General features: G+C 36.7%; 1 protein-coding gene across 1 annotated transcript; it reads left to right on the forward strand.

The window, feature by feature from the left end:
- On the forward strand, positions 1 to 27,471 carry SLCO4C1 (solute carrier organic anion transporter family member 4C1; the record flags this gene model as incomplete). Its single annotated transcript, XM_005430205.2, has 13 exons — positions 1 to 79; positions 4,912 to 5,175; positions 8,918 to 9,112; positions 11,702 to 11,798; positions 12,694 to 12,815; positions 13,664 to 13,779; positions 14,060 to 14,204; positions 16,059 to 16,254; positions 19,425 to 19,578; positions 21,645 to 21,832; positions 23,387 to 23,451; positions 25,226 to 25,363; positions 26,725 to 27,471. Coding segments are annotated over 13 exons (1,884 nt in total), but the record flags the coding sequence as incomplete, so codon positions are not given.

Genomic DNA, 27,471 nt, shown 5'->3' on the forward strand with positions numbered 1-27,471 from the left:
TGCGCCCCCAGAGTTCTGCAGTTCTGCAACAATTCCGAGGGGTACTTGGCTGCTTATAGCCTGTTGGCCGTCTTCCAAGGTAACCTGCCCCTGCTGCCCAGGGCGCACGCTGTTCCCCTTCCCGGGGCTGGGGAGGGCGGCGGAGGAGTGGTGGTGTTTTGGGTGGTGGGTAAGGAGAGACAGGGTTGGTCTAGTGCTGTGGCTGACCAGTGACGGTCATGGTTTGACTAAGGGACGAAAGTATACATTCTTCTGTGCCCGGGATGGGGAAGTTCCACAGTATTCCTTGTACTTCATCCCGTTTGTCCTTTTTTTCTTTTTCTGCGTACTTGATTGACCACGGAGTCCACGCGCCTGCAGGTTCTTCGCTTCATGCACTTGTCAATGCTGCATCCCCACTGGCCACAGGGAAATAGTTCTTCGTGTGCACACACAGGCAGAGGCTTACAAACGAGGGATTAAAACACCAATATAAAATTGTAGCACCCCACTACTTTCTTACCTGTTTGCTAATTGAAGAACTGTCCTGGCCTGGTTGTGTAGGACTTTGGGTAAATTTGAAAACAGCAAAAACACGTGATTTTGTTCTGGGAATCCCAGTGCAGCCATCTTCTTAAAACTTAACTAGTGATTTAAGTTGACCTTGGGAGTAACCTGAAGTTTAGCTTGCCCTAAATTCCTGTTTTCCAGCTTCAGAGATTCTTGTCCGTACTTTTGGTTTTCTGTAATGATTGGTTAGGGTCTTAACAAGCCTTAGACTTAGAAAGTAGAAATGCTCACTGAGGGGAGGAGAAGAATTACTGTAAAAAATATTAAAAAATTAGGTTTGTGAAACTTGGATACGTGTCTGCCAAGGGGAGTGATTGGGTCTATGTTCATAACCTTTCAACTTTATTTGACTAGCTAGGAAAGAAAAGGGTGTTTTCCGAACAGTTTGCTTTGAAGCTCCTTGTTGTTACTCATAAAGGGATTTCTGCAGAGGCATGGAGGGGAATATTTGGATATTTGATGTTAGAGGAGAGAGCAGCCTACACCAAAGAAATGCATTATTTGGATGGCTCCATTCCATGGGGAACCACACTGAGGCAACTGCAGTGGTATGAGGAGAAGAGAATTGGAGACTCTGCTTAAAACCTAGAGGGATTTTAATGCTTGGAGATTCCTTGCATGAAGCAGTGCCTTAGTATGTGTTTCTGAGAACTTTTTCTGATTTAATCCCCTTCAGATTCTGATCTTGTCTTAGCATATAGGTTTAGTTTTAGAAAAGAAGTATTTAGAAAGTTTTGGGATAAGCCTGTTGTTTCTTGCTTGAATTTGAAAGGTCGTGCTATGGCTGATAGGGTCAGGAGATGATTCCTGTTACAGTTGTCCAGCCAAATTTGTTTTCTCTATAAATACAAAGGGGGGGGGTGGGTGTGTCTGTGGAAGAACTTTTTACATCATAGCTTTCAATAGTAGCTGAGTAGTAGAAGACTTCTAGAATACACATAAAATTTTTTTTGGGTGGCATAAGAATAGTGATGGGCAGTTAAAAATGCCTTAATATGATGCTGAAAAGATTGTTAAAACTAAATATGTCTTGAATATTTCTAATGTGTCTGAATTTCTTAAAATCAGTCCTTCTGTTCTGATTTGATTGTTGAGCTGAATACCAAACTCAGCATACTTTAAAATCTTGGTTGTAGACTGGATAGGTTTCCAACCGTAAAAACAACTTGTATTATAAGAATCTCTGTCCCCTTAGGAGGTTATTTGTGTTGCTTGTGCCCCTTATCCAAATATTGCTTTGTTTATCTAATGCTGTATGTATGCCAGGCACCTAATGAATGCAGTTAAGATTTAAGGCCTTAAAGGACAGAAACGGAATAATTCTTGTTTTGGATTCAGGCGTGGGCATGGCTATTACAGATCTTGTGACATTCCTGGTGTGTTACCTGGATTTTCTGATAAGAATCTTTCCTTTGCTTACAACATAAAGGAAACTAGGTGCTGAAGACTAGCTGCAGTTGTTTTTGAGATGAGTAAAACCAGGTTCATCATCAAGAAATTCAGGCTCATGTGTGAAACTTTGTGAAAATATTCAGGTCTTGCAGCTTCAGAGTTTAGATAAAAGCACACAAAACACATCTAGGATTTTGAAGTTATGTGACCTAACACTGTTCTCTAGTTTGGGTCTACCCTCCAAATTACAGAAACCATCACTGAGGAGGATAAGATATATCTATTAAACTTGCCTAATGCACCTCTAGAAAAGATTATTTCTTAATGCATTGAAGATTAATGAAGTGATCCATAACACACTTTTACTGAATGTAAGTTGTCATCCTAAACTTTTTAAAGGAGTGAACATAGTGGATGATTATCTGTAGTGACCTGGTATGTTGTGAATCTAACTGAAAGCATGTATTTGTCAGCATATTTTCTAGCTGCTCTCAAAAATAGATTGGTGTCATTAGCACCTGATATGCTGTATTGCAGCTTCTCCGAAGATTTCAGGTGGAACTTAACTCTAATTTCTGGCCCTTTCTGTTTCAAGTACATGTGAAACCTGTATTTCCAGAACACAAAACACTTCTTTGCCTAGATTTTTTTTACATGATTAATACCTGCTTTCTCTATGGCACTTAGAGTTGCCTAAATGTGTGATTGCATCTAGTAATACATTAACTGGATATGCTGCAGTTCATAGCTGTAGTAGAAAACAAGGTAGAGATTATCTCACTATTTTGAGTACAAGAGGGACTGTTTATTTCTCATGTCATTAATAATTTTTAGTAAATAAAAAACCAGAACCACAGTTTAAGACTGTCCAGTCGACTCTATCTAAAATCTTTGAATATCACAAATGTTTTATAGGCTGATAAGACCTGCTACTTTTAACACAGCATTTTTAATTGTTATTTTTATGTGTTGTTAAAGCCACCATTCTTATGACAACTGTAAAACGTGTTTTTGTTGAATGGATGAGGAAAAAGAATACTGTTGTTTTTTGTGATAGCAAATAAAGTTGGTTTATAATTAATCTGGATTTTATGTGTCAGAGATTTAGGTACACACTGTACCTAAATCTCGAACAGATGTGGCGGGACAAAAAGGTTTTGGTTGGTAATTTCTATACTACAGTTTTAGGTGTTGGGATGTCCTTACAGAATTTGTTTTTCAGATCAAGTTACTATCAGCCTGATTCTGTCTTTCTTGAAGAGACTTTAGTGATTAATCACTGGATGATATAATTGGAGAAGTTATGCTGCCATTCATCGCATCTGCATTTTTACAGATGAAGTCTAATTATCCAGTATAATTAAATGGAAGGCTTTATGGGTTTTAGAATGCAAATTAAAGGTAGTAACTTAAAATACCTGTAAAAGACAATGCCTTCTAGCTCTATAATCCACTTGCTGTGTAACACACCTTGATTCAAGTGTTTTAAAGCCTTAGTAAGCGTTGAAGTTCTGTCAGATGGGAAAAACTTGTTTGTTCATTCCTTCATGCTAGTATTGTTCTTTGGTTAATGCTTCTTAAGAGGAAAATAAAGTTACTGAATGTGTAACTAGTGGAAGGATGCCTGAATACTTGTGTCAATCCCTTGTGAATTTAAGTGTGATGACTAAACTGATAGGTGAAATTGTCAGCCTTAATAAAGAGGCCATAGTAGGGTATTGGAACTAGGATTGTGCAAAGAGTTGTTTCCATATAGAAAGCTGACATTTGGCTATTAGAAAATGGCTGGTTTATTTGGAGTAATTTTTTTTAATACATTTAAGTGCTCTAAGGAGATGTTGAAGCTTAGCTCAAGTAGTTGTACTTATGGGTCGTGCAATGCTTGTTGAAAACTAACTTAAACATATTTCTGGCACTAGTCTTGTATTCTCTTCTTAGATAGACAATAGAAAAGCATGTTTTAATTTTAGAGTAACTAAAGGGCTTGTGTCAGGGAAGATCCTCATCAGTCATCTGTAATGTTACAGAACTCAAACATATTTGTACCTCTGACTCTAAGACTTCACAACTATTTTTTCAAGTATCTCTTTTATTATACGTACAATTTAATTAGACTATAATAAAGTTATCTGACAGTGTTATAATTACAACTGTTTATCTTGTAACTGAATCCTATTTTGGGATTGCTAAAACCAAACTTAATGGAAGTTTTACTACCTAGTCTTTTTCACAGAAACACAATGTGAAGCAGTGTAGAATATTTAAGTTAGTCTACAAACAGTGCTTTTGTAAAAATGGACAGACAGAGCGTTTAGTTATGCACTGGCAATTGTAGCTTAATTCTACTTTCAGTTAATGTTTTTGCAGTTCATCTGTGCTTCAGTAGGGCAACTTGTGCAGTGACTTTTTTTCCAAGTTGTTCTGTAACTTCAGGAAGTTACAGATTCAAGGGGCAAACCTTCTTTGCTCAGCTGAAGTAAATCACCTCAGTTGCTCTGAAACAGTTGCAAAGAATTATTGAATAGCTTTACACTTTTTTATATTATAGAGGATTCATGTTTGTTCCCCTTCTTTTATCTTCCCTTTGTGGTGGCAGGGAGTTGGTTGTTTGCAGTAAGTAGAAAACTATGTCCTGAACTTGCTTAAGCCATAGCATGTATTCTAATGCAAATTATAACTTTGACTAAAATACCTTTAATTTTTGAAGTGTCTTATGACACCGTAAAGCATTCCATTTGAAAGCTGTGCTTCAGACATATACATAGGTCCTGTACAATTTGACTGGCCAAGCTGGCACTGTATTACCTACTATGTACCTGTATTTTATAGCTAGTAAATACCTTATAAAGCAGCCTTGTATAAGTATATATAAATTTTAAGCTTTCCATCACACAAGGCTAAGTTTAGCTCTGCAACTCTATTGAGTTAAAGTATCTTTGACTAATTATCTCCTTTTTTTTATTTTTGTAGGTGTTGTGGTAAATGGCCTGATTAACATTAGTATTTCAACAATTGAGAAGCGTTATGAGTTGAACAGTTCCCTCACTGGTTTAATCTCTGCAAGCTATGATATTTCTTTTTGTTTATTGTCACTGTTTGTATCTTACATGGGAGAAAGAGGGCACAAACCACGATGGCTTGCTTTCTCAGCATTTATGCTAGGACTGGGCTCACTTGTATTTTCCTTACCATACTTCGGCAGTGGAAAATACCAGTATGGAGGTAAAATTGAAGGTAAGCTTACAGTTGTTTTGAAAGTTACACTAAAAAATTAGAATCTCTGCATTAACTTGGTGCAACTCCTTATTTTCAACTCCTTAGCACATACTTAATCTCTGTCAATGTCCTAAAACAGGGTGCTTATATGTAACTGAAAATTGATTCTTTGAAATCCAGAAGTTCAAGAGCTGCCTCTCTGCACAGTGACCTTTTTTTCCAGAAGCAATCTGAGTGTCAATATCGGTTTTTGGTATTAAGCAACATTTGAATAAAATGCTTTTTTTTCTTGCCTTGATGAATGCAATTAAAATTCGCTAAAGAAAAAATTATCTGGCATCTCTTTGTGACTAGGAATCAAGCTGGGTTAGCAAGGTAGGAGAAATGTTAAAAGCTGTTGATCTTACCATCTTACCTGAAAGATGACTAGTGCTTGCATTTCTTTGTGGTTTTGAACTATTAAAGGCATGTTGATTAATTCATTAACAAGTTTTTCTAAGTTCTTTTAAAAGATGTTGATTTTAACTTATGGATTTACTTGAAATAGAGGGAGAACAAGCGGTATTGAACTGTACTGAACAAAGCAGTACTTAAGTCACGGGTGTAGCTATCTCTCAGTTCTTAAACTCTTTTCACAAAACAAGACTTAGCACAGTGTGATTAATGCCAACTATTTGTATTTCAATTTAGTGGCACACCTATACTACAGAAATGTTCAGATATGTTTAAAGCAGGATGACTTAATCTTTTAGGATTGTCTTGTTATTGCAGTCTTTAATCAAAATTATGCCTTCAATGACCAAGTATATTAGAGTGCTCACTAAAAAAAATCAGTAGCTATGAAGCAACGTGATGAAAGGTTGTTGATCCTCAAATTGATATCTTCAGTAGTAATCATTTTGTCCTGTTCTATGAGCTGTCTACATGTTAGTCTAAAAAGTTGGGCAAGCTATTTTTTCCTATGTATTTAATGAGGATCTGAAATGGAACTTAACTGAACAAGGTCAGAAGAAAATATCTTTACTGTTTTGGGGGCTATGAGCAGATAATTACTTGTTAGCTCTTGGGAGAAGGACAAAAGGTTGTTTGCCTCTGGCTGTGTTACAGTCCCATTTCCCTATAATTTTGGTTTCAGTATTCACCTTTCTACTGCACTTTGATGAAGGGGAAGCTGAATTTAATACATAAAAGTTTAAATCTGTTTTTTTTTTTTTATTTGGAACAAGATACTGACAGTGTGGGAGAGTACATTACCAGCTATTCCTACTGATTTTCCCCCTTTCAACCAGTTTTAGTTGAAATCCCAAGGAGCATGTTACTGTTTTATCCAACATCCATCATTGAAGATGGCTGTATATATTGATACCTTTATTAGGCATATGTTCCACATGGAGTTTTGAAATCTAAAAGGAGTGGGGAATTTTTGAATTGGCATGTGTTTCTTCACCATAGCACTGTCAGGTGACAGCTTGCCTGCTGTTTTGACTGTTGTAATGCAGGTGCCTATGCTGTGCTGGTGGTGAACACATTCCAGATCTTAAGCTGACTTAAACAAAACACTATCGAAAATAAATGACTGGGAGTGCAGGGAATGTCAGCACTGGGGCAGTCAAAATAAATCTTCAGGTGCAGTGCAACAGCATCTCTTAACTGTCAAGTAAACCACAGCACAGGATTATGTGTTGTCTGGTTTAACTAGTTCTGAGGTTGATGAAACATTTTAGCTGTACAATTAGTTGCAGGATTTAATAGCACTGCACCCCAAGAGTGTTCCTTTTAGTTATTTGCATGAGTTGCTTATAGAGATCCTATTTTTTTTTTAATTAAGCTTGTATTTTATGCTTGTATCAAAGTCCACCACTTACTTTTTTCTGAACAGGTCTTATAAGGCTAATTTATTTATCGTAATACTACTTCCTAGAAATAGTCAAATCCATTTCATATTGAAAGATCTGCTAATCAATTGTCTGCCTATTATTGTTTGTGGTTTTGTTTTGTTTTTTGGGGGGTTGGGTTTTTTTGGGGGTTGGGGAGCAGAGGAGTTGGTTTTTTTGGTTTGTTGGGTTTTTGGGTTTTTTTAAGCCACTGTAAAATGTGTTTTCTAATTTCCAGAAAGGTTTTAGACTCGAATTTCTAACCCAGGTACAACCGTTTGTCCTGGTAAATTTCCAGGTTGCATGGGCTGCTGGTGCCTCAGCTGGCTCTGGTATGTGCAGTCAAGGGCTCCCCCTGCTGCCTTAACAGAATCAACTTAATTTGATTAATTAGCACGGAGGGCTGTGAAAACCACAAATATTATAAGGAATGTAGCTTTAAACTTCAGTCTCAGATTTTATCTTAAAAATTAAGCATGTTTCAGTATGTCTGTGACAGCAAATGAGAATCAGAGTTTCTCACTTGACGCAAGGAAAATAACTTCATTGTGAAGACAGTCAAACACTGGGACAGTGTACCCAGGATACTTCCTGAGTTGAAAAGAAGGAAAACTTTAAAGACTCTTCCTTTTGAAGTGAGGTTTTCTTATCCCACATGTTGGCCTGTTTCTGTGCAATGGCAGTGTATCACCTATTGTCTGCTACAGGAAGTAATGATTTAGATAAGTTTTCTTTAAATACCTGGTGCGTGGCTAGCACTTTCTTAAGCTTTGTTTTGTGAGACCATAGTGTGGATTGATGTTGGCTCTTCTATGCGTAAGTAAGAAGTGTTCTCAGATGTAAAAGGATCTAAGGAAAATAAAGGCTGTAATAATTTTGTAGTGAAATAGTGTGAATTAATCAGTCTGCTTATCTGATCTGGATGACATTTTCGTATATTTGTTCAGTGGGGCTCATTACTACCAAATGAGTTTATGGGTTTATCCTCCTTAGGTTTTTATGCACTTACGAGGAGAACCATGGAAATGTTTCTCCTACATCTTGTCTCTTGGTATTCTGCTACCAAGAGTGCAATGATAGCAAGAGAAAGGAGAGGACAACACGGTACTATCTGTTTTCAGTTCCTCTTTTCTCTTCCTTCCTTGTAATGCCAAATATTACAGCAGCAGACCCAACCTTACGCTGCTGTACTACTGCTTTCCTCTTTGTGTATGTGCACAAGTGCAGAGGTTTTATGTTAACTTCTCCTTTTAGAGACATAGCAGTGTGTGTTCTATGAGAGATTGGTGTAGGTTTTTAAGGTTTTCATAGGCAAACACTTCTCAGAAGAGTGAATGTAAAGGATTATCTTTGCTAATGACAGACTTCACTTTCTGTCAGGCAGGTTTCCTCAGGTTGTGCAGGCTGCTCTGTCACCTAAGAATGGGAGTTGTTAGTGCTCCTCAGAATTGTTATAAGATAAAAGCACACAATGAAGTGTCTGTTACATGGGAGTACTCATAACCTGTGGAATGATAATTTGACAGGTGGTTGGTTGTTTGGTTTTTTTCATACAATAATTTCTGGTCAATAATACTTTCAATAAGCCAAAGCATATTTATAGGGCCATTTGATTCCTGTTGCCAAAGCGTATTTATAAGGCTATTTCAATTCTGTTCTTTTATAGAGAGGAAACAAAAACCAAGCCCTGCTCATAAATCTTTTGGGGTATATGATATCACAGAAGGCTTGGCACTGCAATATTGGATATATTAATAGGTGTGAAAATTAAAGTAGGAGCCTGGCATAACAGCATTCATTTGTAGTTTAGCTTTTAGTACAGATTATTCTTCAAGTTGGACTGTTAGATAACAGAGTTGTAAAGTCTTGCTGTCTCTGTTTTTCAGACACATGTCAAACTGCAGAAACCACCTTTGCTAATGCCACCTGCAGTGCCAGCACAAGCTCTCCACTTCGCAAGTATCTGTACGTCTTTATCCTCGGACAGCTGCTGCTGGGAGTTGGAGGAACTCCTCTATATACTTTGGGGACATCTTTTATTGACGATAGTGTCCCAAAACATAAGTCTTCCCTTTACATAGGTAAATTTAAAACTGTTTATAGAACACTGTCTGCATAGATCATAGACTGCAATGCACTTTAAGTATTTTCGTGAATTTGTCTAATTTAACAATTTTGTAATTATTACTTACGTGCATGAAGTATTTCTACATCAGTGCAATTTGGATACTAATCTGCCCTAAGTACCAAGTCTTATTTTCATTTTGCAGAGCATGATAAAGCTTCTTTGAACACCTTCCTGTTACCTTTTCTTGTCAGTAACTGAAAATTGTTAAATGGTTCATGTAGCTTGTCTGTTAACAACAGAATAAGTTGTAGCAAAAAGCTTACACAGTATTTTTCAACACCTGTGACTAAAACGTATCAGTCAGGTCAGTAGCTAGATCATATTATATCCCTTAATAATTTTATTTACTTAACTTCTAATATTAGGCTGTCCACTCAGTGCATAAACACTGGTGTGCCTCATCTGATCAATCCTGTTCTCTAGCCACATACAAATTTGGCACTTGGCTGTACTGGAAGTACAGAGATTGCCTCACTGGGACTGTTTAAAAGCTAAGGAGTACTAATACTTAGCAACAGTTTTTAATCCTTTTCAGTCACCATTCTCTAGGTTATATCCCATTTTATTGCCAAGTTCATTGCAGTCTAAGTGTGTTTTCTATGGGTATGAAGATACTTATTTCCCCTATCTCATATGTAAGCTGATTAAAAACGTATTATCTGTACTTCTTACTTGCAGGAGGAATTCAAAACATCTCAGATTCCAGGACTGTATTCAGACTAGAACAATATTTTAAGGGGCAAAATTGAAATAATTATCTCTTTGCATGCAAATTTTTCACAATTTTCCCAGGCAAGCTACTTTATTTGATGCCAACAAACAGGATAGGTGCCTATGATAACTCTTAGATGAAAAAGACAAGTTTTGTTTTTGCTGTTTCTTTATTTTGAGAGGGATAATATTGCATTTTTTTCTTCCTCCCCTGGCTCCTCCCCTGAATCCAGTGAAATAAATAGAGCAGAATTAGGGTTGTCTGCATAAATGGTGAAACAAGAAGTGACATGAAAACTCAGGAGAATGGTGTCAGTGTTTATACTTTTAGAAAAAGATCGATACAAAAACTAACTCATGCACAGTCTTCAGGCATATGAGTTGAGTTCAGAAGAGCAGTGTATTCTGCCTAATATAACAAAACTGGAATGCAAGTGAGTGGGTAGGTACCTAAGCCTTGATTATTTTCCTTGCTTCATGCAATGTATTAAGTATTTAAGTATATTGTATTGCTTTACCTTATACAAGAAGGCTTATGCAATGCAGGAAAAATAAAAAAGCCCCAAAAAAACAACCCACAGAACAAAACCAAAATAAACCCAGAACCCACCCCTAAAATGATCCATAAATAGCTGCCAGCACCTTTTGCTGTAAGCCTGCAACTTATAAGCTGGTATTTTCTTTCTCCTCTATACTGGGTGCATGTTCATGAGGACTGGTACATCTACAACTAAAGCAAAACGATTCCAAATGTATTTAAATTGAGTGTGTGGGAGAAAATAGGCACTGTCTAAGCTCAGTTTGAAGTTCTATAGGATGAATATGAACTTAACTCAGAAAGTTCCTGTGACCATGTCACTATTTCTGGAATGTAGGAAACCTGGGATTTATCTACTCAGTATTTATTTTTACTTGCTTGACTGTCACATTCTGCATTGCTTTATCCTCTTGCACCCCTCTCACCCTCCTGACTCCCCCATCATTTCCTCTTACTAACTAGAGGGAAATTAAGTACTTGTGATCCATGCGCTTCAGAAACAAATGAGAAATCCAGATTATTCAACCTGGGGAAATGGTAGGAATGCATGTTTACTAATTAAAGATGGATCTAGTTGCTATTAATTGCAAGCCTTTATTTGCAGAAGCAGCGTTCCTGCTGTCAGTGAGTGCTAAACTGCCTACCAGAAATGTGTTTGATAGGCCAGGAATGCTATTGTGACATCAAAAAAGTCTTATACTCTTTTGTAGGGTATGGTTACACCTGCAACTTTGCAGGTTAGTGATTTCTTTTTTAGGGGGAGGGGTCAGGGTGTTTGTTTTGTTGCTTGTTTGAGTTTTTTTCTTTAAAACTGTCAGGAGCTGTTAAGAGCCTTGGTTTTGTATTTTAAGGCAGATATTACTGCAGTCACACACTTTGATGTAACTGTCTTCTTCTTTTAGAAAATCTAGAAAACAACTTAAGATTGAAAAACAGAAATAAAGCTCTTAAAGATTGTGGTTAATACAATTAACAACCAATGTTCATAATTTCACTGTTTTTTTCACTAGTTATTTTTTAAATGTAGGCACAAAATGGGGAAAAAGGCAATCTAATAATGCTTACAGGTGCAGTCAGCCTTTTGCTGATCCTGGAGCTTCTGAGACCTGCAAATTTCTTTGTTGAGGCATAATTACAGATTTTGTCTTCTATGTGCTCCAACTGTAGTGACAGTAAAAGAACAGATTGACTTAATAGAAACCCTTTGGTCTGAAGTTGACTTAAAAACGTTATTAAAAGAAAGCTTAAAAAAATAAAGAAGTTATGGTGAACTTGATGTATTTTCTCTTCTAGGAGTTGGCTATGCCATGTCTCTGCTGGGTCCTGCTATTGGCTATGTCTTAGGAGGGCAGCTGCTTCAAGTTTATATTGATATCCAGATCCCAAAAAGGCAAGATACAACTTAGTTGATTGCTTCCTATTTTCTTTTTCTAATAATTTTTACTAAAATATTCAGCTTTTCTCCCTGTGAGGAGAAAAATTTTTAGAAAATACTGTATTTTCAAAAGCTTCATTAACTTGGAAACAAGTTGCGCTTGAAAAGGCTTCATGTTAGTGAGTTACTTCCTAGAGTGAGTAGTGACTCCATTGTGTGTGGAAGTTTCTCTGTAGTGCAAATAGTTAGTTCTAGAATTTAAATATTAGCTATTCTAAACCTCACTAGCAAAAAATGCTTTTTCTTTTGCTTAGTTGTATATTCGGGGTTAAACCTCCATCTACTGATGTGTTGTGGAACTGTTTCCTTGAGCTGGAGTATTAGGATTAGGATTCTTAACTCCTAGGAAAGAGCTTGCTAGAAAATCTTTCTGTTGAATAATAGTCTCATTTTTTAAAAAAAGTTTTATAAATTGTACTAATATTTAAACCAGCAACTTCATTTACACTTTTATTTCCTATGTTTTAGAGCCTTCAGATTGATGCTATGGCATTCTGAACTTCTGAATTGGTTTTGGTATAACTCATTGATTGAGGAATCTTTCTAAATCCAGCATTTCCAGTATCTTCATAATGCCTGAGAATCTTGAAATCAGGGCCATAGAATAGTCTTTAAATTGGATTGACATTAACTAATGAGTTGAAGGCTACATTTGGTAAAATTCAATATTTTTATAATTGCCCAGTGAAGGTGGTTTAAACAAGCAAACAATACATTTAATACATATAAAACTGAGAAAATAGCAATATTAAAAGGCTTTCTGCTAAAATGTATTAAAGGGAAATATTCCAACTCACTAAAATGTGAAATTCAGGAAGGTAAACCTGGTTTTTCTGAATTACTTTTCCAGTACAAAGATGGATCAAGATGACCCACGTTGGCTTGGAGCGTGGTGGATAGGATTTCTTGCATGCTTTTTTGCAATTTGGCTTCTTATAATACCTTTTTCATGCTTTCCAAAGCACCTACCAGGTAAAGGTTTAGCAATACTTGGCTACTTTGGAAGAGACATTTGTTCATATTTTTGGGTTATAGAGTACTGAACTGAATGTTACCTGTATGATTTTGTTTCTCAGTTAACTGTCTTTGATTAAAATCTGAGGACAAGTTTGTTTGGTTGGTTTTTTTTTGTTTCCCCCTCCAATATGCAGCCTTTAAAACAAGGTGAATCAGCTAGAGGGAGGATCTTGCGTATGGCGGTCTTGCCCATGGCCAGGGGGTTGGGAATAGGTGATCTTGAAGGTCCCCTTTCAACTCAAATCAGCCCATGATTCTATGATTCTCTATAATGAAGGACTGGACTGGAAACACATACCTAAGTGTGGAGACTGGAGGTCAAAGTTTGAAAGATGCTAGTAGCTGAGCACCCGGGACTATATTTAAAGCTTCTGTGTTACCCAGCAAGAACAGTGTAGAAATTCCTTGAGCATCCAAAGGGACTTGCTGTACTAATATTGAAGGAGAAATGATGGAGGGAAAGAAAAAATAAATAAAGTAGGAAATGGGAGAGTGCGAGGATGATTAAAAAAAAAAGGGCTTCAGGATACTCCGAAGTTTTTAGGATGTCCCTGATAATATCTTCTTGCAGCCAAGACCTTCCAATGTCCAATGAAAGTATAATGCTTTCAACAAAAATCTTTGTTCAACGATACAGTATTGACCTGTTTAAAAATCTGTGCCAATAAAACAGGCAAGAAGACCTGTAATATCTGAAAGCATTTTCCCAACTAAAGGAAACACAAATTTTTGTGGTTTTTTGACATTGTCTAAGAGTGCAGGTATTCAATGTTTTCATTGTTGATAAATATGCCCATTTGTAGGAACTGCAAAAATTCAGGCTGAAAAAATCTCTGAAACTCATGATGATGGAGGTGAAGTACTGGTTCAGACCAACGATATTGGACAGAGTTTTAAAGACTTTCCTATAGCTCTCCTGGTAAGAAAAATCTCAAATTTGCTAAAACTGAATATATTCTGAGAAATGAAATTATTTTCCAGATGTTAGAGGCCTATAGAAATGGCTTATTGTGTTGTGATGAGGAAAACTTCAACGTTACTAATCACTTAATGCACATTCATTTTGTTGATGCCTGAGATTGTTAGAAAAGCATATTACTGAAGTTCCATTTCAGAGGATCTCCTTTTAAAATATAATGACTTTAGTTGGTACCAAAATCAAATAATTTCCAGAGCGTTATGATAATTTCTCCCCATAGATACTCTTGAGGAATCCAGTGCTCATGAGTCTAATAGTAGCCAGCTCCTCAGAAGCTTTAGTTGCCACTGGATTTGCCACATTTCTCCCAAAGTTTATAGAAAATCAGTTTGGAAAGTCGTCAAGTTTTTCAGCAACTCTTGGAGGTAATACGGCTTTTTAATTTTAAATCCTATATATATATTTTGTTGAACACTTCATTAACATTACAGGTGGAAGATTATATGGGTATCTCTTTTGTTTGAGATATTTGTGAATGTACTTAGATGGAATGCAGTAATCAGACCAGTATTGTTGTTATTCTTACCTGCCCTTAAGTACTCTAGTATTACTTAAGTACTGTAGTCTACATATTCAGAGTAGACTGAGGATTTTGAGTGCTGATGAAACTTTTACTTTATCTAGTAGTTTATTCCTTTCTTATTCTTGGTGAAAAACATTTAATTTTCCTTTATTTGAAATTGGCTGAAGGAGCACTACTAACTTAGTCCCTACTAAAACAATCAAGATGAAGGACAACTAGGGAAAAAAAGCAGTGCTTATCACAAATAAGAAGTTAACTTTGCCTTTCTCTTCTTTAATTCCACACTGACATTACAATGAATTTGCAATAAAATGACTGATCAGAATATGTAATAAGTCTGTTATATAACTGACTCTGCTGTAGTTGGTTTACTGTCACCTACTTTTATCTGATATGCAGAAGTAATATGTAGAACAGGAGAGAGCTTCTATGAAAAACTGAATACTGGAGAAACAGAAAACATCAGATGGAAGAGCTGTGCTCAGTAGGCTGACATCATTGGCATTTAATTCTGAAGAGTAGCAACCAGATCAAGGCAGAAATGTCCATAATGCAAACAGATGCTTGCAATATGCAGATTTAATATTCACAGAATGGGTCTTCTAAGCTGTAGAGTGCTGCAATATAACTATGGTAGTTGAGCTGCTCTTTTTCTAACAGAAATGTGTTTGGGAAAGACCTCCTGAATTACTTCTCTGGGCAATATTAGATAGTATTGTTGCATCAAAACAAATAATCTGTAAGTTCTACATAAAAACACATCGGAATATATGCTTAGTTGTTAACCAAAAACTAGGAGTGAAGTGAAAAACTGAGTGTTGCATTTTTTGTCCATGGACCTTGACTGAATGTCTTTGAGTTGAAAATATTGATGGTGCTTATTACATGTACAGCTTTAAAGAAATGCCTGCAGTAATGTTGAAAGCTGGCTGTACCTGAACTGAGCTAATCAGTCTAAGCATTAGCAATGATTGTGGAAACTATTTAAACTGTCATTGACTGTGGTTTGTGGAATTCCCAGGTCTGTGGCCTGGGCAGTTTTGTCACTGTACCTGAACTGTTTGTAAAGTTAGCTGTCTCAGGTTGATGTAAGTTACACTGAGTTCTGTGTTGTATTATAGATCAGCCATATAAAAATGCTCAGTTATTTATCTGGGGTGCAAAGAGGATAAATCATGGTGGACTATATAGACTATGACAGCAAATCTGACCCACTGATCTAGACTTCTTTAAATCTTTCAGTAGATGTCTTCTTGCATCTTGTGTGCTGTCTCTTGTGTAAGTGTTTATGTTCTTTTATTAACAAGTTCATAACAGATGTATGAGAAAGAACATGGGCATGTCAAAAAACCACTGAAAGAATGAAACAGGATTTTCTGTTTTTGTGGAGACACCTACTGGTGTTCAGAGATTCCCATCTCATAGTGCTCCTAAGTCATCTAGTTTGGCTGTGTTGAAGTTGGGTTTTGGACAACTATAAATTACACTGTCCAGTTAAACCTCTGGAAAGGCTAAAGGTGATGTAACAGTAGAATAAATTACTCATATAGTTAGATTCTGGTAGTATGGTTTGAAAGCAATATCACATGGACAGCTTTTTGCAGGTAACTGTTTTGATGTTTTTCTCAGCATAAAATTATGTCACAGTTAAGTCTTGCACTTTTATGTAACTGCTCCTTGTCTTGTTTTCCTCTAGGACTTGTACTAATTCCAGGAGCAGCGCTAGGCCAAGTCATAAGTGGTTTCTTGGTTTCCAAGCGCAAAATGGATTGCAGAGCCATAATCAAGTTCATGATAGGCACCTGTACAGTGGCCTTAATATTAAACACAGTGTTTTTATTTGCTAAATGTGGGAATGAACCTTTTGCAGGTGTCTCTGAAACATATAATGGGTAAATATATTTTAATGCACTCTTGGCTTTCATATTAATATTTATTCAATTGCCATAGTTTCAAATAGTACACACCAGCAGTGTTTAAAAGCAGAAGGAGGGCAACTAGCTATTCCAGAAGTCTGCTCTCAAGTGGTCAGTTATCCCATCATAAGTTAACAGAGCCAGAGGCAACAGCAGCTGTTTGAAGGTATTTCACCAGATGGAGCTGTGCAAAATAATTCAAGTAGGCTGGTACCTAGGGACCGCTAGATGCCATTTAAAAAAATCACAGGCGTCAATTGTATGCTGTGTAAGTTGGTAAATAACTTACCAATACCTTTTTATTGTTTTCCCAAATCCCCCATTTAATGCAAAGGCTAGATACCGCTATCTTGTATAAAAGCATAGTCTGATATTTCTTCTCCAATGCATAAAGAGACACTTGAAGCTAAATGAGATGGGGAAGAGGAGTGGTGCAGTTTGCTGACACAATAGCGTGATATGTACCATGAGAACACAGATGGGTTGGGGAGGAAATTGGTTTTGTAGCCTCTAATGGCCATGCAAGTTGGTGGAAAGTAGAAATTTACTGGTATACAAAAGTATGCAAAATGAATCAACAAAGTTCCATACACTGGTGACTGAAAGAAAATAAAAAACCTTAAAGCCCAAAAGGCCCAAGTTATGACTCATTCTGATTTCATCTTTACAACTCGCTGTATAAACTGACAGTATATTTAAAGGCCAGTTTTGAAATTGGATGACTAAAATACGGGTTTGCTTCAGTGTCTGAAAAAATAGCAGACAGATGACTTAGACAACTCAGATCTGTGAATCATAATTCAGATTTTGGCTACAGAAAGGTTATAGTTAGATTATTAGCAAAAGAATCTGTAGTCATCAATAAAATGCTGAAGATGTAGTATAGAAAATGGTATATAAAATTACCAGTATTTTTATATATTTTTATATATATAGGTCCTATGATAACAGGCAGCAGACAAAAGTTAGAGCTGAACTGGTTTTCATCCTAAGTTAAATACCACTAGCTTGTATTTTACAGTTTTGTGTAGCTTTATCAGTTATGTAGCTTAACTGTTGCTAAAGGCTACTTATCTACAGCAATTGGAAGTTAACCAGTCCTGAAATATATCTCTTCCCTTGGTATCCATTATAAGAAATGCCTCATTTTTACCTTATGCAGTGTTACCGGTTGGCTTATACTTTGCTGGACGTGTGCATCAGAATAGTTAGTGGCATTAATACAGTGCCAGTTCTTAAACTGTTTTGCATGAAGAAATAAAATATGTTTTAAAGGCAGTAGCTTTTTTAAAGCAGTAGCTTTAAAAAATAATAAATTTATAAACTTATGCAAGAACAGCCAAGTGTTTGCCTTCATGCTACTGAACAAATGCTTCTGAATGAATAAATTATGAAACTACTCAGAGAGTTGGCTTAGAATTTGATGTAGATTTTTGTGGAGAATTTCAAGAAATCCTTCATGGCAAGCATTATCTTATTGAAAAATAGCTCAGAAAGGTGAGAGAAGCTTTTGTCTCAGAATTATATGAGTACAGGATCACTTGTTTGTGTTAAAGAAAACAGCATCTTACTTTTAGTAATATTGTTTATTACTAAATTAGGCTCTCAGCAGAACTAACATAATTTTGTCCAACAGGCACTTCAAAGAATTGCTGTTGCCAAATTCTATTGCCCAGTGCTTCACTTAAAATTTGAAGGAGCAGAAATGTAGTGACTATTTCTGTACTTTATTTCCACGTGTCTCTGGGACTCTTGATTAAAAACTCCTATAGAGTTTTTTAATGAGCAATTGATGGTCTCATCTGCTAGATTTTTTAGGAAAGCCAGGAGTATCTTTTTTGTTGTATTTTTCTCTGACTGGGTATAACTAAGTGCTCATTCCCTCTTTGGAGGTCGGGGAAAGAGGCACTGCACATGTAAACAAGACAAATGCCACCAAATTGATTAAATATTTTTAGGCTTTGCGTGCTTCTCAGGCTAGGAAAGCACTGAATGTACAAATCTGATTAGTGAATTTGCTTATAGTGCAGTGTAGTTAATTCTTCATACTTAGAAGAATTGAAGTTAGTTTGCTTAGGCTTAAAGCGCAGATTAATTTCTGCCGAATTACAACAAAATGGATTTTATACGTAGTTATGATGTGCCTTATATCCCATTTGAAGTTTGACTGGATGTAAGTTAATTCCTGCATAAACTGTTTTTTCTATTAGTATTTTTTTGTCATCTCAAATTCTCACAAATAAACATACCTTTAGATAATTAATGTGGAACTTTAATTTTACAGTACAATATTTAAACTCTAGTGGCAGTGGCAGTAACTTCATTTGAGCTGACTGAACTTTTAAGCTGTGAAAATTCTTTACTTATTAATGAGCTACAATTTGAAAATCAAAGGATGTTTTTATTCTTTCTGGTTATGCCTTAGGACAGTCCTCACACAAATCAAAGTGATCTTTCATGCTAATAATACAGTGGGACTACTTCAAATAAAACCATGTGATTACCTGTATTGGAAGTAAATTGAAAGTAAATACAGTGTGCGAGAGTTAAAGTAAACTCTGTTATTAGTTTTTCCTTAAACAGCCAGAGGAAATCTTTAAAATCCTTCAGAGTGTGTCATTGCACTCTGCACTTAACATGTACAGTCGTCTTTGTGCTCATACAGTTTAGATGTCTGCATGGCAGTGTTAGAAATAGTAAAAATAAGGTGGCTTTTTAACTGGACTCAAATCAAAAAAGGGGAAGAATGTTGGGAGTATGATCAGTAGAAGAAACAACTCCAAATACTGGTTTTAATATTGTATTTTTTTTCTTGAAATTATAAATGGAAAAAATTCAAATACGTAAGTGGGAGGGGGAGGATGATATAAGAGTTGGACTGAGATGCAGAATTTTGTCATCTCTTTTGTGAGTGGAAATTGGAGGAATAATCTTTGGATAGAATAACAGCATGAAAAAACCTAGGTGTATAAAAGATGGAAAATCTAGAGCTCTAACTACCATGCTTATTTTTACACAACTAAGTGCACAAGTAACATGAATAGAGTATTTTAAAATTTATTATGCTATAAATATTGCTTTACTTATTTACGTATCTTCTGTTTTCCAGTTGCTTTTTTAAAAGCCTATTAACTTCTGCTTTTCAGAACAGGCACTCTGTATAACTTAACAGCACCGTGCAATGCGAACTGCAGGTGTTTGCGCTCCGTATACTACCCAGTTTGTGGCAGTGATGAAGTCCAGTACTTTTCTCCCTGTTTTGCGGGATGTGCCTCCTATCTTTTTAACAACATGCAAAAGGTACTTTATGCAGTGAAGATAGCTGATACGGTTTGTTCTGGTTTCCTGTAAAATGCGCTGTATTTCAAAATGTCCTTCCTACAATACCAAATATAGGTTGTATTTAACAAAATCCAGCGATTACACAGTTCATTTACGGTACCAGTGTGAGTCCCACTGCTGGTCTCTTAACATGTTCACTGCCACAGTGCTGGGCCTCCCCAGTTATTGGGAAGGTATTCGTGGGTTGAAGCCAGGTCAAGCCCATTACTCTCTGAAATGTTTCTGGTAGTCGTCTGGCTTTTTATACTCTATGTTGGGGTGAGCTACACTCCCTTCCCTTCACCCCCCATGTTCGTGCTGGTCTGGCTAACTTAGGAAAATGTTTCCACTCTCTTAATAAACTCAGAGAGAAGCATTTACATCTCTGTTGATTCACTGAAGTGGCATAGCTGTTTGTTTTCTGTACAGCTTTCTTTGCAACAGTTCTGGTCATTCACAGCCTGCATTGCTCTGTGAGTTTCCTGGGCACAACAGTCTTTCCCACCTCTGGGCCTTCTTTCATTTTAAGGGTTTGCTGGTTAGCCGCAATGTTACCCATTTGTGTCATGCCATTCTCCAAGTGTACATCTACCAGACTTCCTAATGCTGAAAATAAGTTAAATCTAAAAGTACTTTAAATAGAATTGACAATCAGAAAAGTCAGCAATTGTCGTGAACTTCTGCAGAACCCGAAGTTCTTATCTAGATCTTATCTAGATCTTTTTTATCTTGTCATCTATACATGACAACCTGCTTCTGTGAGTTTTGAAAATTTGAATGTCAGTAGCCCCTGATGCAGGAATGGTAAGCCGTGAATATCAAGCCTTCCTAGAACTGAAGGGCTTCCTGTGCTTATCTCTTCTAATACAATAGACTCTTGAGCAGGGATGTGGGAGCAGTATAGAGGGATCCAAAAAGCAAGCTAACCCAGGAAAGGCCTTTATATTTTTACATTGGAAAATGAGAGAAGGTATTATCCATGAGAAAATGTAGCACCCGAAATTTCACACTTTGCTGACATGTTATATTTTTCTTTGAAAACAAACTCTGTGGATTTAGATGAAGAGCATATTCCATTTGTTCACCTGCATATAGAAGCAGGTGAGCAAATTCTATTCTTTCCTGCCTAAGTTGAAGTGCTTGCCTCTCTGCGTATGGTTTGCCTCTAATTTCTGCAAGTTTTTTATGGTTGTAGCTACAAGCTTACAAAGCATACAAGATGGAGGCTATCACTGTCTTTTCAGGTCAAAAATCCAAAAATACCCTTTGCTCAGGTGAGATGGATCAGTCAAATTCTGGTGAGCCAGTTTTAAAAATTAGTCTTATTGTCATGTGCTTGTCAGGAAATTAACTGTTTCCCATATAGTAAGGTTGCTGCAGTGTGATGCAATTTCCTGTTTTAGCTATCCCAGTCCTTTCCCAGGTGGGGCAATACCTTCTCCCTTCCCCTCCCCTTGCCTCCTGCTAAGTGCTGTCCGTCAAGCTTGACATTCCAGCGAGGGTGTCGTGTGTTTGGCTAAAGTTCAAAAGACGCTTCTCAGCCCTGGGGTCATTGGCCTAGCCAAGTGTCATTGTCCCCTGAGATTTCCCCCTCCCCGTTCCCCCGAGCTCAAAAGGACACTGAGACCATGCGGTCGGGATTCTGTTGGAGCTGTTACCAAGATTCAGAGATCTGTGACCCTGGAATAAAACTCTGGATTAAACCCTCTGGCAGAATCAGTCTCCTTTTCCTCTTCACCTCGCCTAAAGCCTTTCCAGCAGAGGTAAAGACTGAATTCCTGCACATCTGGACTTGTTCCAAGCGCCCAGCTGCAGCATACAACCAGCCAGGGGTGTCTCTGAGGTGAAACACCACAGCTGCCGCCTCTGGTCAAGCAGCAAGGTTCAGACGAGCCCAGGCACGTTCCACCCAGTAACATTGGGATATTATTCCAAGGTCAATGTTTATTCTTGTCTTCTGTGATGCAAATGTAATGAAAATTTACCAAAAGGTGTCATTTTGTGACGTTCTGGGAGCTAAATTTTGTCTTATACATTATTTGTAGACATACTACAACTGTTCCTGTATTGGGAAATCAAAAAGAGGAGATGGTTCAGAAGACTTTCGCTATGAAGCTGTTCCTGGGAAATGCCCAACACAATGCAAAGTTTTACCTTTATTCCTGACCTTCTTCTTTTTTGCTGTTGTTTTTACATTTATGGCTACTACTCCAACAACCGTGGCCATTCTCAGGTACATTTTTGGTCTGCAAGAAAGGTGACATTCATTTGAAAACTACTATCAGTGAAATACTTAATTCTTTTGCTTTGCAATGCGGTATTTTAACATGGTTAGGCAGTAAGCAAGCAGTACTTTAAGCAGAGCATAGTCATACCACTGTTTACTCTTGTTAGTAGATGAATTTTGAAATTACTTAAAAAAAAATCTCTCTAGCATGTAGCAAAATCTATTTTATGGATTTTGAGCACTCTTGACTGTTTTAATTAAAGCAAAAAAGAATAAATGTGCTTTGTGCTTTGATGAAGAAAATATTTGTCTAGCCTATTGATAGTGTCAGCATTTCAAATTGTATCAGGAAAAGGACAAAATAACCGTCTTATATTTTCAACCTTAGATTCCTGTCTCAGTTCAGAGTTCTAGCTTGGAAAATTGTAGTCTGTCAAGAACTGTAGACTATTTCCCATTATATTGATGTTGTATGTATGGTGGTCACTAATATAAAACATGATAGTGAGTTAACCAGTGGTTTTGCTGTCTTCCAAATTGCTGAAGCTTATATGCATGAAATATAGATATTTTTTTGTTTGTTTTTATTTTGAAAATGTGCTTCTCATTCTGAATTTAGAGCTGTTTTGTGTTTGTTGAAGTCAATCTACAAGTTTGACTTGTAGTTCTAATACTTCCAGTGAAAAGATAACCATGATGCATGAGCATGTTCCTTTGTGAGGATGTGGCTAGATGCTCTTTGGCGAGAGGCTGAGGAAATCAGTGACATCCTACAACAGTGCTTTGTAATAGCCTCATGTCCAGGTTTGTTGTAAATCTGGAATTAACAGCTTCTCATTAGTGTGGAGGCAGAATAACATGAACTTCTGCATTGTCTTCAAAACTGAGCTGACATAGTTTTATTTCAGTAATTCTAAGCACTAACATTTGGATATTTGAATCCTTGTATAATTCAGCTGAAGCAGTGGAACAGTTTTTTATGGAAAAAAGGACTGTAAGAATAATTTTCAAAAACTAATTTAAATGGCTAAAATGTCAGTAAATTTTACAGTATATTCCAATGTCTTTTCTGTGAGCCTTTTTTGTGCAATTTCAAACATAAATTCATGACAGTGTTCTACTACTAGAAAAAATCACCTGCATGATGTGGAACTCCTTCTCCTTGTCTTAATTGCCTTTATGGATAATAGAATCCTACATTTACTTATTTATGTATAGTAGCTCAGGATTGCATCCTAGCACTGTTTTAATTTCCTTGGTTGTTCTATGGAAAAAATGTTTAACAGTATATCAGGATGCTGATAGCAAGCTTCCTTTTTATTTATACTATTTTGTTAAACTAGTTAAATCTAAAATTTCTTGATGGGCTACTGGTGTTTTTTCTGTTTTTTTATCTAAACACCACTTTAAATAGTTGGGTTACTTGTTCTGCACATTGGATTTCTAAACCCTTCAGCAATTAACAGGTTAAAAGAGTATATAGAGAAAGCATTCACTGAGGGACACAGCACAGAAGTAGAAGTTGTTTACTCTGTCTTAAACTGCAAATCTTGTTTACAGGTGTGTGCCAGATAAACAGCGCTCATTTGCTCTTGGAGTACAGTTACTGTTCCTGCGACTACTGGGTATGACTTTCTTGTTGAAACATTTGCCTTTGAGTAGTCTACTTACTTGACATTTTTTTCTCAACTTTAAAATAGTGCCTTAAAAAACTTTCAGGGGTGCTTGGAGCAGTCTGTCATTGGCTTATAGAATACACTTGTAAGGTTACATCTGGATTCAAATTCATTGTTAATAAGGCATTCATGCTCTCTTTAGCCTTCCTCACTCTTATGAGCACAAGCCAAATGCAGGTAACTGCCATTCTTTTCAGTAAAACACACCTGGTGCTACTTTCCCCAGAAGAAGGCCTATTCTGAAAACTGAGATAAGAAGAAGAACTGATGTAATACAAAACAGTTTCATGTAACATCTGAAATCCGGAAGTTAAAAGAAAAATGAATATGTGGAGCCTTTCCTCTTCTTCCTTCCTTTAAAATGTCTTTTACTAACTTCATCATTTATTAAGATAGATAATTGTACATAATTATTTACAGAGTATAATGTGGGAAGTATAATACTTTAATTCCATATCTAAGCATCTCCAGCATTTCAGTAAGACAGATGCATCTTCTTAAGTAAAACAAGGGTAAGCATATGTATTTTCTGGTCCACAACCATTTGAATTTTCTCAGGCATAATGAAAATTCTTGTTTTAGTAGTAGACAGTTTTTAAATGGTATATTTAATTCAAGACTGAGACAAGACACAGTTGCTGATTAGACTTTCATGCCAATATTTAGTACTGTAGCCATTCCCTCTCCTTTGAGATTACATCCAACACTCGCAGTATGAGTTTTGCCTTGCTGTATTCAAACTGTGATTAATATAAGTCGTTCTATTGATAAAGTGTAATAAAACAAACATCCTCACAGGTAGAAATAAGCTGGAAGTCTGTGATCAGTGTTGTATGAGGGTCACTCTGTTTCACTTTACTCAGAGTTCAGATATTTATTCTAGATCTCTTAACTCCTGACTTCACTGTGGAGTGATAGAACTTTTTGCACTGCCTGTACTATGGCTGAAGAAGGCAGTAACTAACAATGTTACTTACCAGCAGCATATTTTTGCTGTAGGCTTTAATCACACAGGGGTTTTAGGCTGAAGACCTAGTGAGGGACATAGCTACTTGGTTAGCTCTAGGGGAGTTTGGGCCTTGGGTAGTTGGGTAGACATGCAGTGATGTACCTGGTGTGTTTATTCTAAAATTGGCTGTACTTGGATGCAATACACTTGTGCATTATAACACACAAAAATCTGTAAAAGAGTTAATAAAATCTGTAAAAGAATAATTTTAAACACTACTTTTTTTGGTGAAATTTTTACTGGAGGCTTTGCTACATCTGAGGAATAGGGAGAAATGTGTAACTGAACATTTAACATAATTAATTTTAGTTCCCATAATTTGGAACAGGTTAGTGTGTATGATCAGAAGAAAGGAACTTTTTTCCTTTCACTTAAATTCCTGATTTCTTGATTAGTTTTTTTCACCATTGATTTTAATTTTTTTTTCCCAGTGAATACAGAGGAAGTTAAGAAGCTCAAGTCTTTGAGTAATTTCTTGCTTAACAAAGTGAGAGCTGTATAATGAATTAACTCTCTGCATCCTACCTATTAACTGAGAGCAATGCTGGGTGCAGACTTGCTATGTAATATGAAGCCTGTGACTTTGATTAAAATGTTACGTTTAGTGTCTGGTTCTCCATTTTGTCTTCCCCACCAGCTCAGCATTTCACTGTATGCATGAAAACTAGTATGTCAAGTAACTCAAACATTCTGATGGGTTGCTGTGTTTTTTAGGTACTATTCCTGGACCAATTTTGTTTGGTGTTGCTATAGACAACAGTTGTACCCTGTGGGATGTTGATGAATGTGAAACTAAAGGGGCTTGCTGGGTGTATGACAATGGAAGAATGGCTTATTTGCTCATGAGCATAAGTAAGTGTTTTATATTAAATACATGTACTAGGTAATATATACTGACCTTGTCTGCTAGATGGGAATTATTTTGATATAAAACCTTACACTTTTCATTTTTGGCAGCAGTATTTTTTAACTTACTTTCATAAATGATCAGCAAAATATTATGGAAGGAGAAACACCACAGTAAGTAAACCCTAAAGGTTACTTTAAAAAAGACTGAGAGAATTGGGTTGGTTCAGCCTGGGAAAGTGAAGTCTCCAAGCTGACCTTATTAAGGCCCTTCAGTACCTGAAGGGGAGCCTGCAAGAAAGATAGATGGAGAAGGACTCTAAGAGAGAATAGTGATGGAGCAAGGGGTAATGGACTGAAACTCAGAAGGTAGGTTTTGGTTAGATATTCGGAAGAAACTGTTCACTGAGAGGGTGGCCAGGCACTGGAACAGGTTTCACAGACAAATTACAAATGCCTCATGCCTGAAAGTATTCAAGGTGTGGAGCCCTGAGCAATCTTGATCTAGTGGTGTGCCTGCCCCCAGCACAAGACTTTAGGTTCCCTTCCAACTCAAATAATTCTGTGATTCTCTGGGTTAACTGTAATGGCAGTTAAGGTCTGGGGAGCTTTCTTCCTCGTTTTGTATCTCAGTTCTTTTCCATAACTTATATAAAGTTCTTGAAAATATGTCTGACCACTAGTCAGAAAAGATCCTGACTTGTTTAACGATTTGTCCCCTTCAAATGTGTGGTATATATGCCAGTGGGAGAGAGGGTGTAGGCTAAGCTTGCATCTGAGATTAAGTGCTGATGTCCTGTCTTCTAGCAACTGTGATATTTACGGTGTGTAAGCTGAAGTGCTGATGTCTAATCCTGAAACTGAAAAAGCAGCAGTCACAACTTGAGGATAAGGATCTCAAGGCATATTTGTGATCAAATACAATCCCTCTGGTTTTGCCCTTCTCCTTGGACTTCCAAGGTGTGCAAACACCTTTCTATAGCCTTCTAAGACATCTGACCAGAGAATACTTAATGGGTATTCTATGTGGGAAGCTTTAGTTTCTGGAAAAGAGAATATTGATATAACAAATTACAGTACTGAAAAAAGAAGTAAGAAAGATTTGCACTTCAGGCTAGAATGGGGTGAAGAAATACAGAACTGGAGCAAAACAAAAATTGGCAGGCAGGTGAGTGGTCTAAATTGAGCTGTATGACTGTCTTTATCTGCCCTTTGTCATTCATGTAGAATACATTTAAATGAAGGCTGTGAATTTCAGTCTTACAGGGCGTATGTAACTCACCATATGAAGCTTTATAAATGAGTGAAACACTGCATCTGCTGCTGCAAGTGAGTGTGATAAAAACTCTCCTGTTCTTTGCATTCAGGTGCTGCTTGCAAAATCGTCACAATCATCTTTGTGGTCATGGCAGTGTATTTCTACAAGCCTCCACCATTAAATAAAGCCCTGCGACGAACGACTTCAGGAAAGATATCTGCTATACACACATAAGTTATGAGCAAATCAGGGACTTCCGAAAGAAAACTGTGAAAATAAGCATTATTACAAGACTTGCACCAAAGTTCTTGTACATCATTGCCTAAATGTAAAAGATCATATTCAACATTTGAAGAACTTGAAATATTTTGAATCTGTACTATTCTCTAATTCATTTAGTATTCCATTGTGGCTGTCCGAAGAAGTTACACTGAAATTTGCAGTCTGATTTTAAAAGTGAGTATGTAACTTAATTGAAGTAAGATGGAGTACTCTGACCATAAAACAGGAAAAATAAAGTGACCTGAGCTGTGTTTGTCCCTAAATGTTACTGTAGTGGGAGAAAACAATTGACTTGGTATATTGAAGGGAACTGTGTATGTTAAAAAGGACTTAATATGCACATAATCTGGGCTAGTGCCTTTGGGGATTTTTCTGTAGGAACACTTGGCAATGTGCGAGTTTGGCTATGTTTTAGAAGTATTTTACATGTTATCTTAATGGCATAAGTTCATATTTTAGTATTTGTAGGAAGATGTAAATAGTTATGATAGAATAGCTGGGTTGCAAAATCAAAGTATTTGTTAATTTAAGTACTTGAGTTTCTGTCTGGATTATATACAGAAAGTTGCTGTCC

The sequence above is a fragment of the Geospiza fortis genome, unplaced genomic scaffold, assembly GCF_000277835.1.
Source record: "Geospiza fortis unplaced genomic scaffold, GeoFor_1.0 scaffold249, whole genome shotgun sequence".
In the NCBI taxonomy this organism is placed as follows: domain Eukaryota; kingdom Metazoa; phylum Chordata; class Aves; order Passeriformes; family Thraupidae; genus Geospiza; species Geospiza fortis.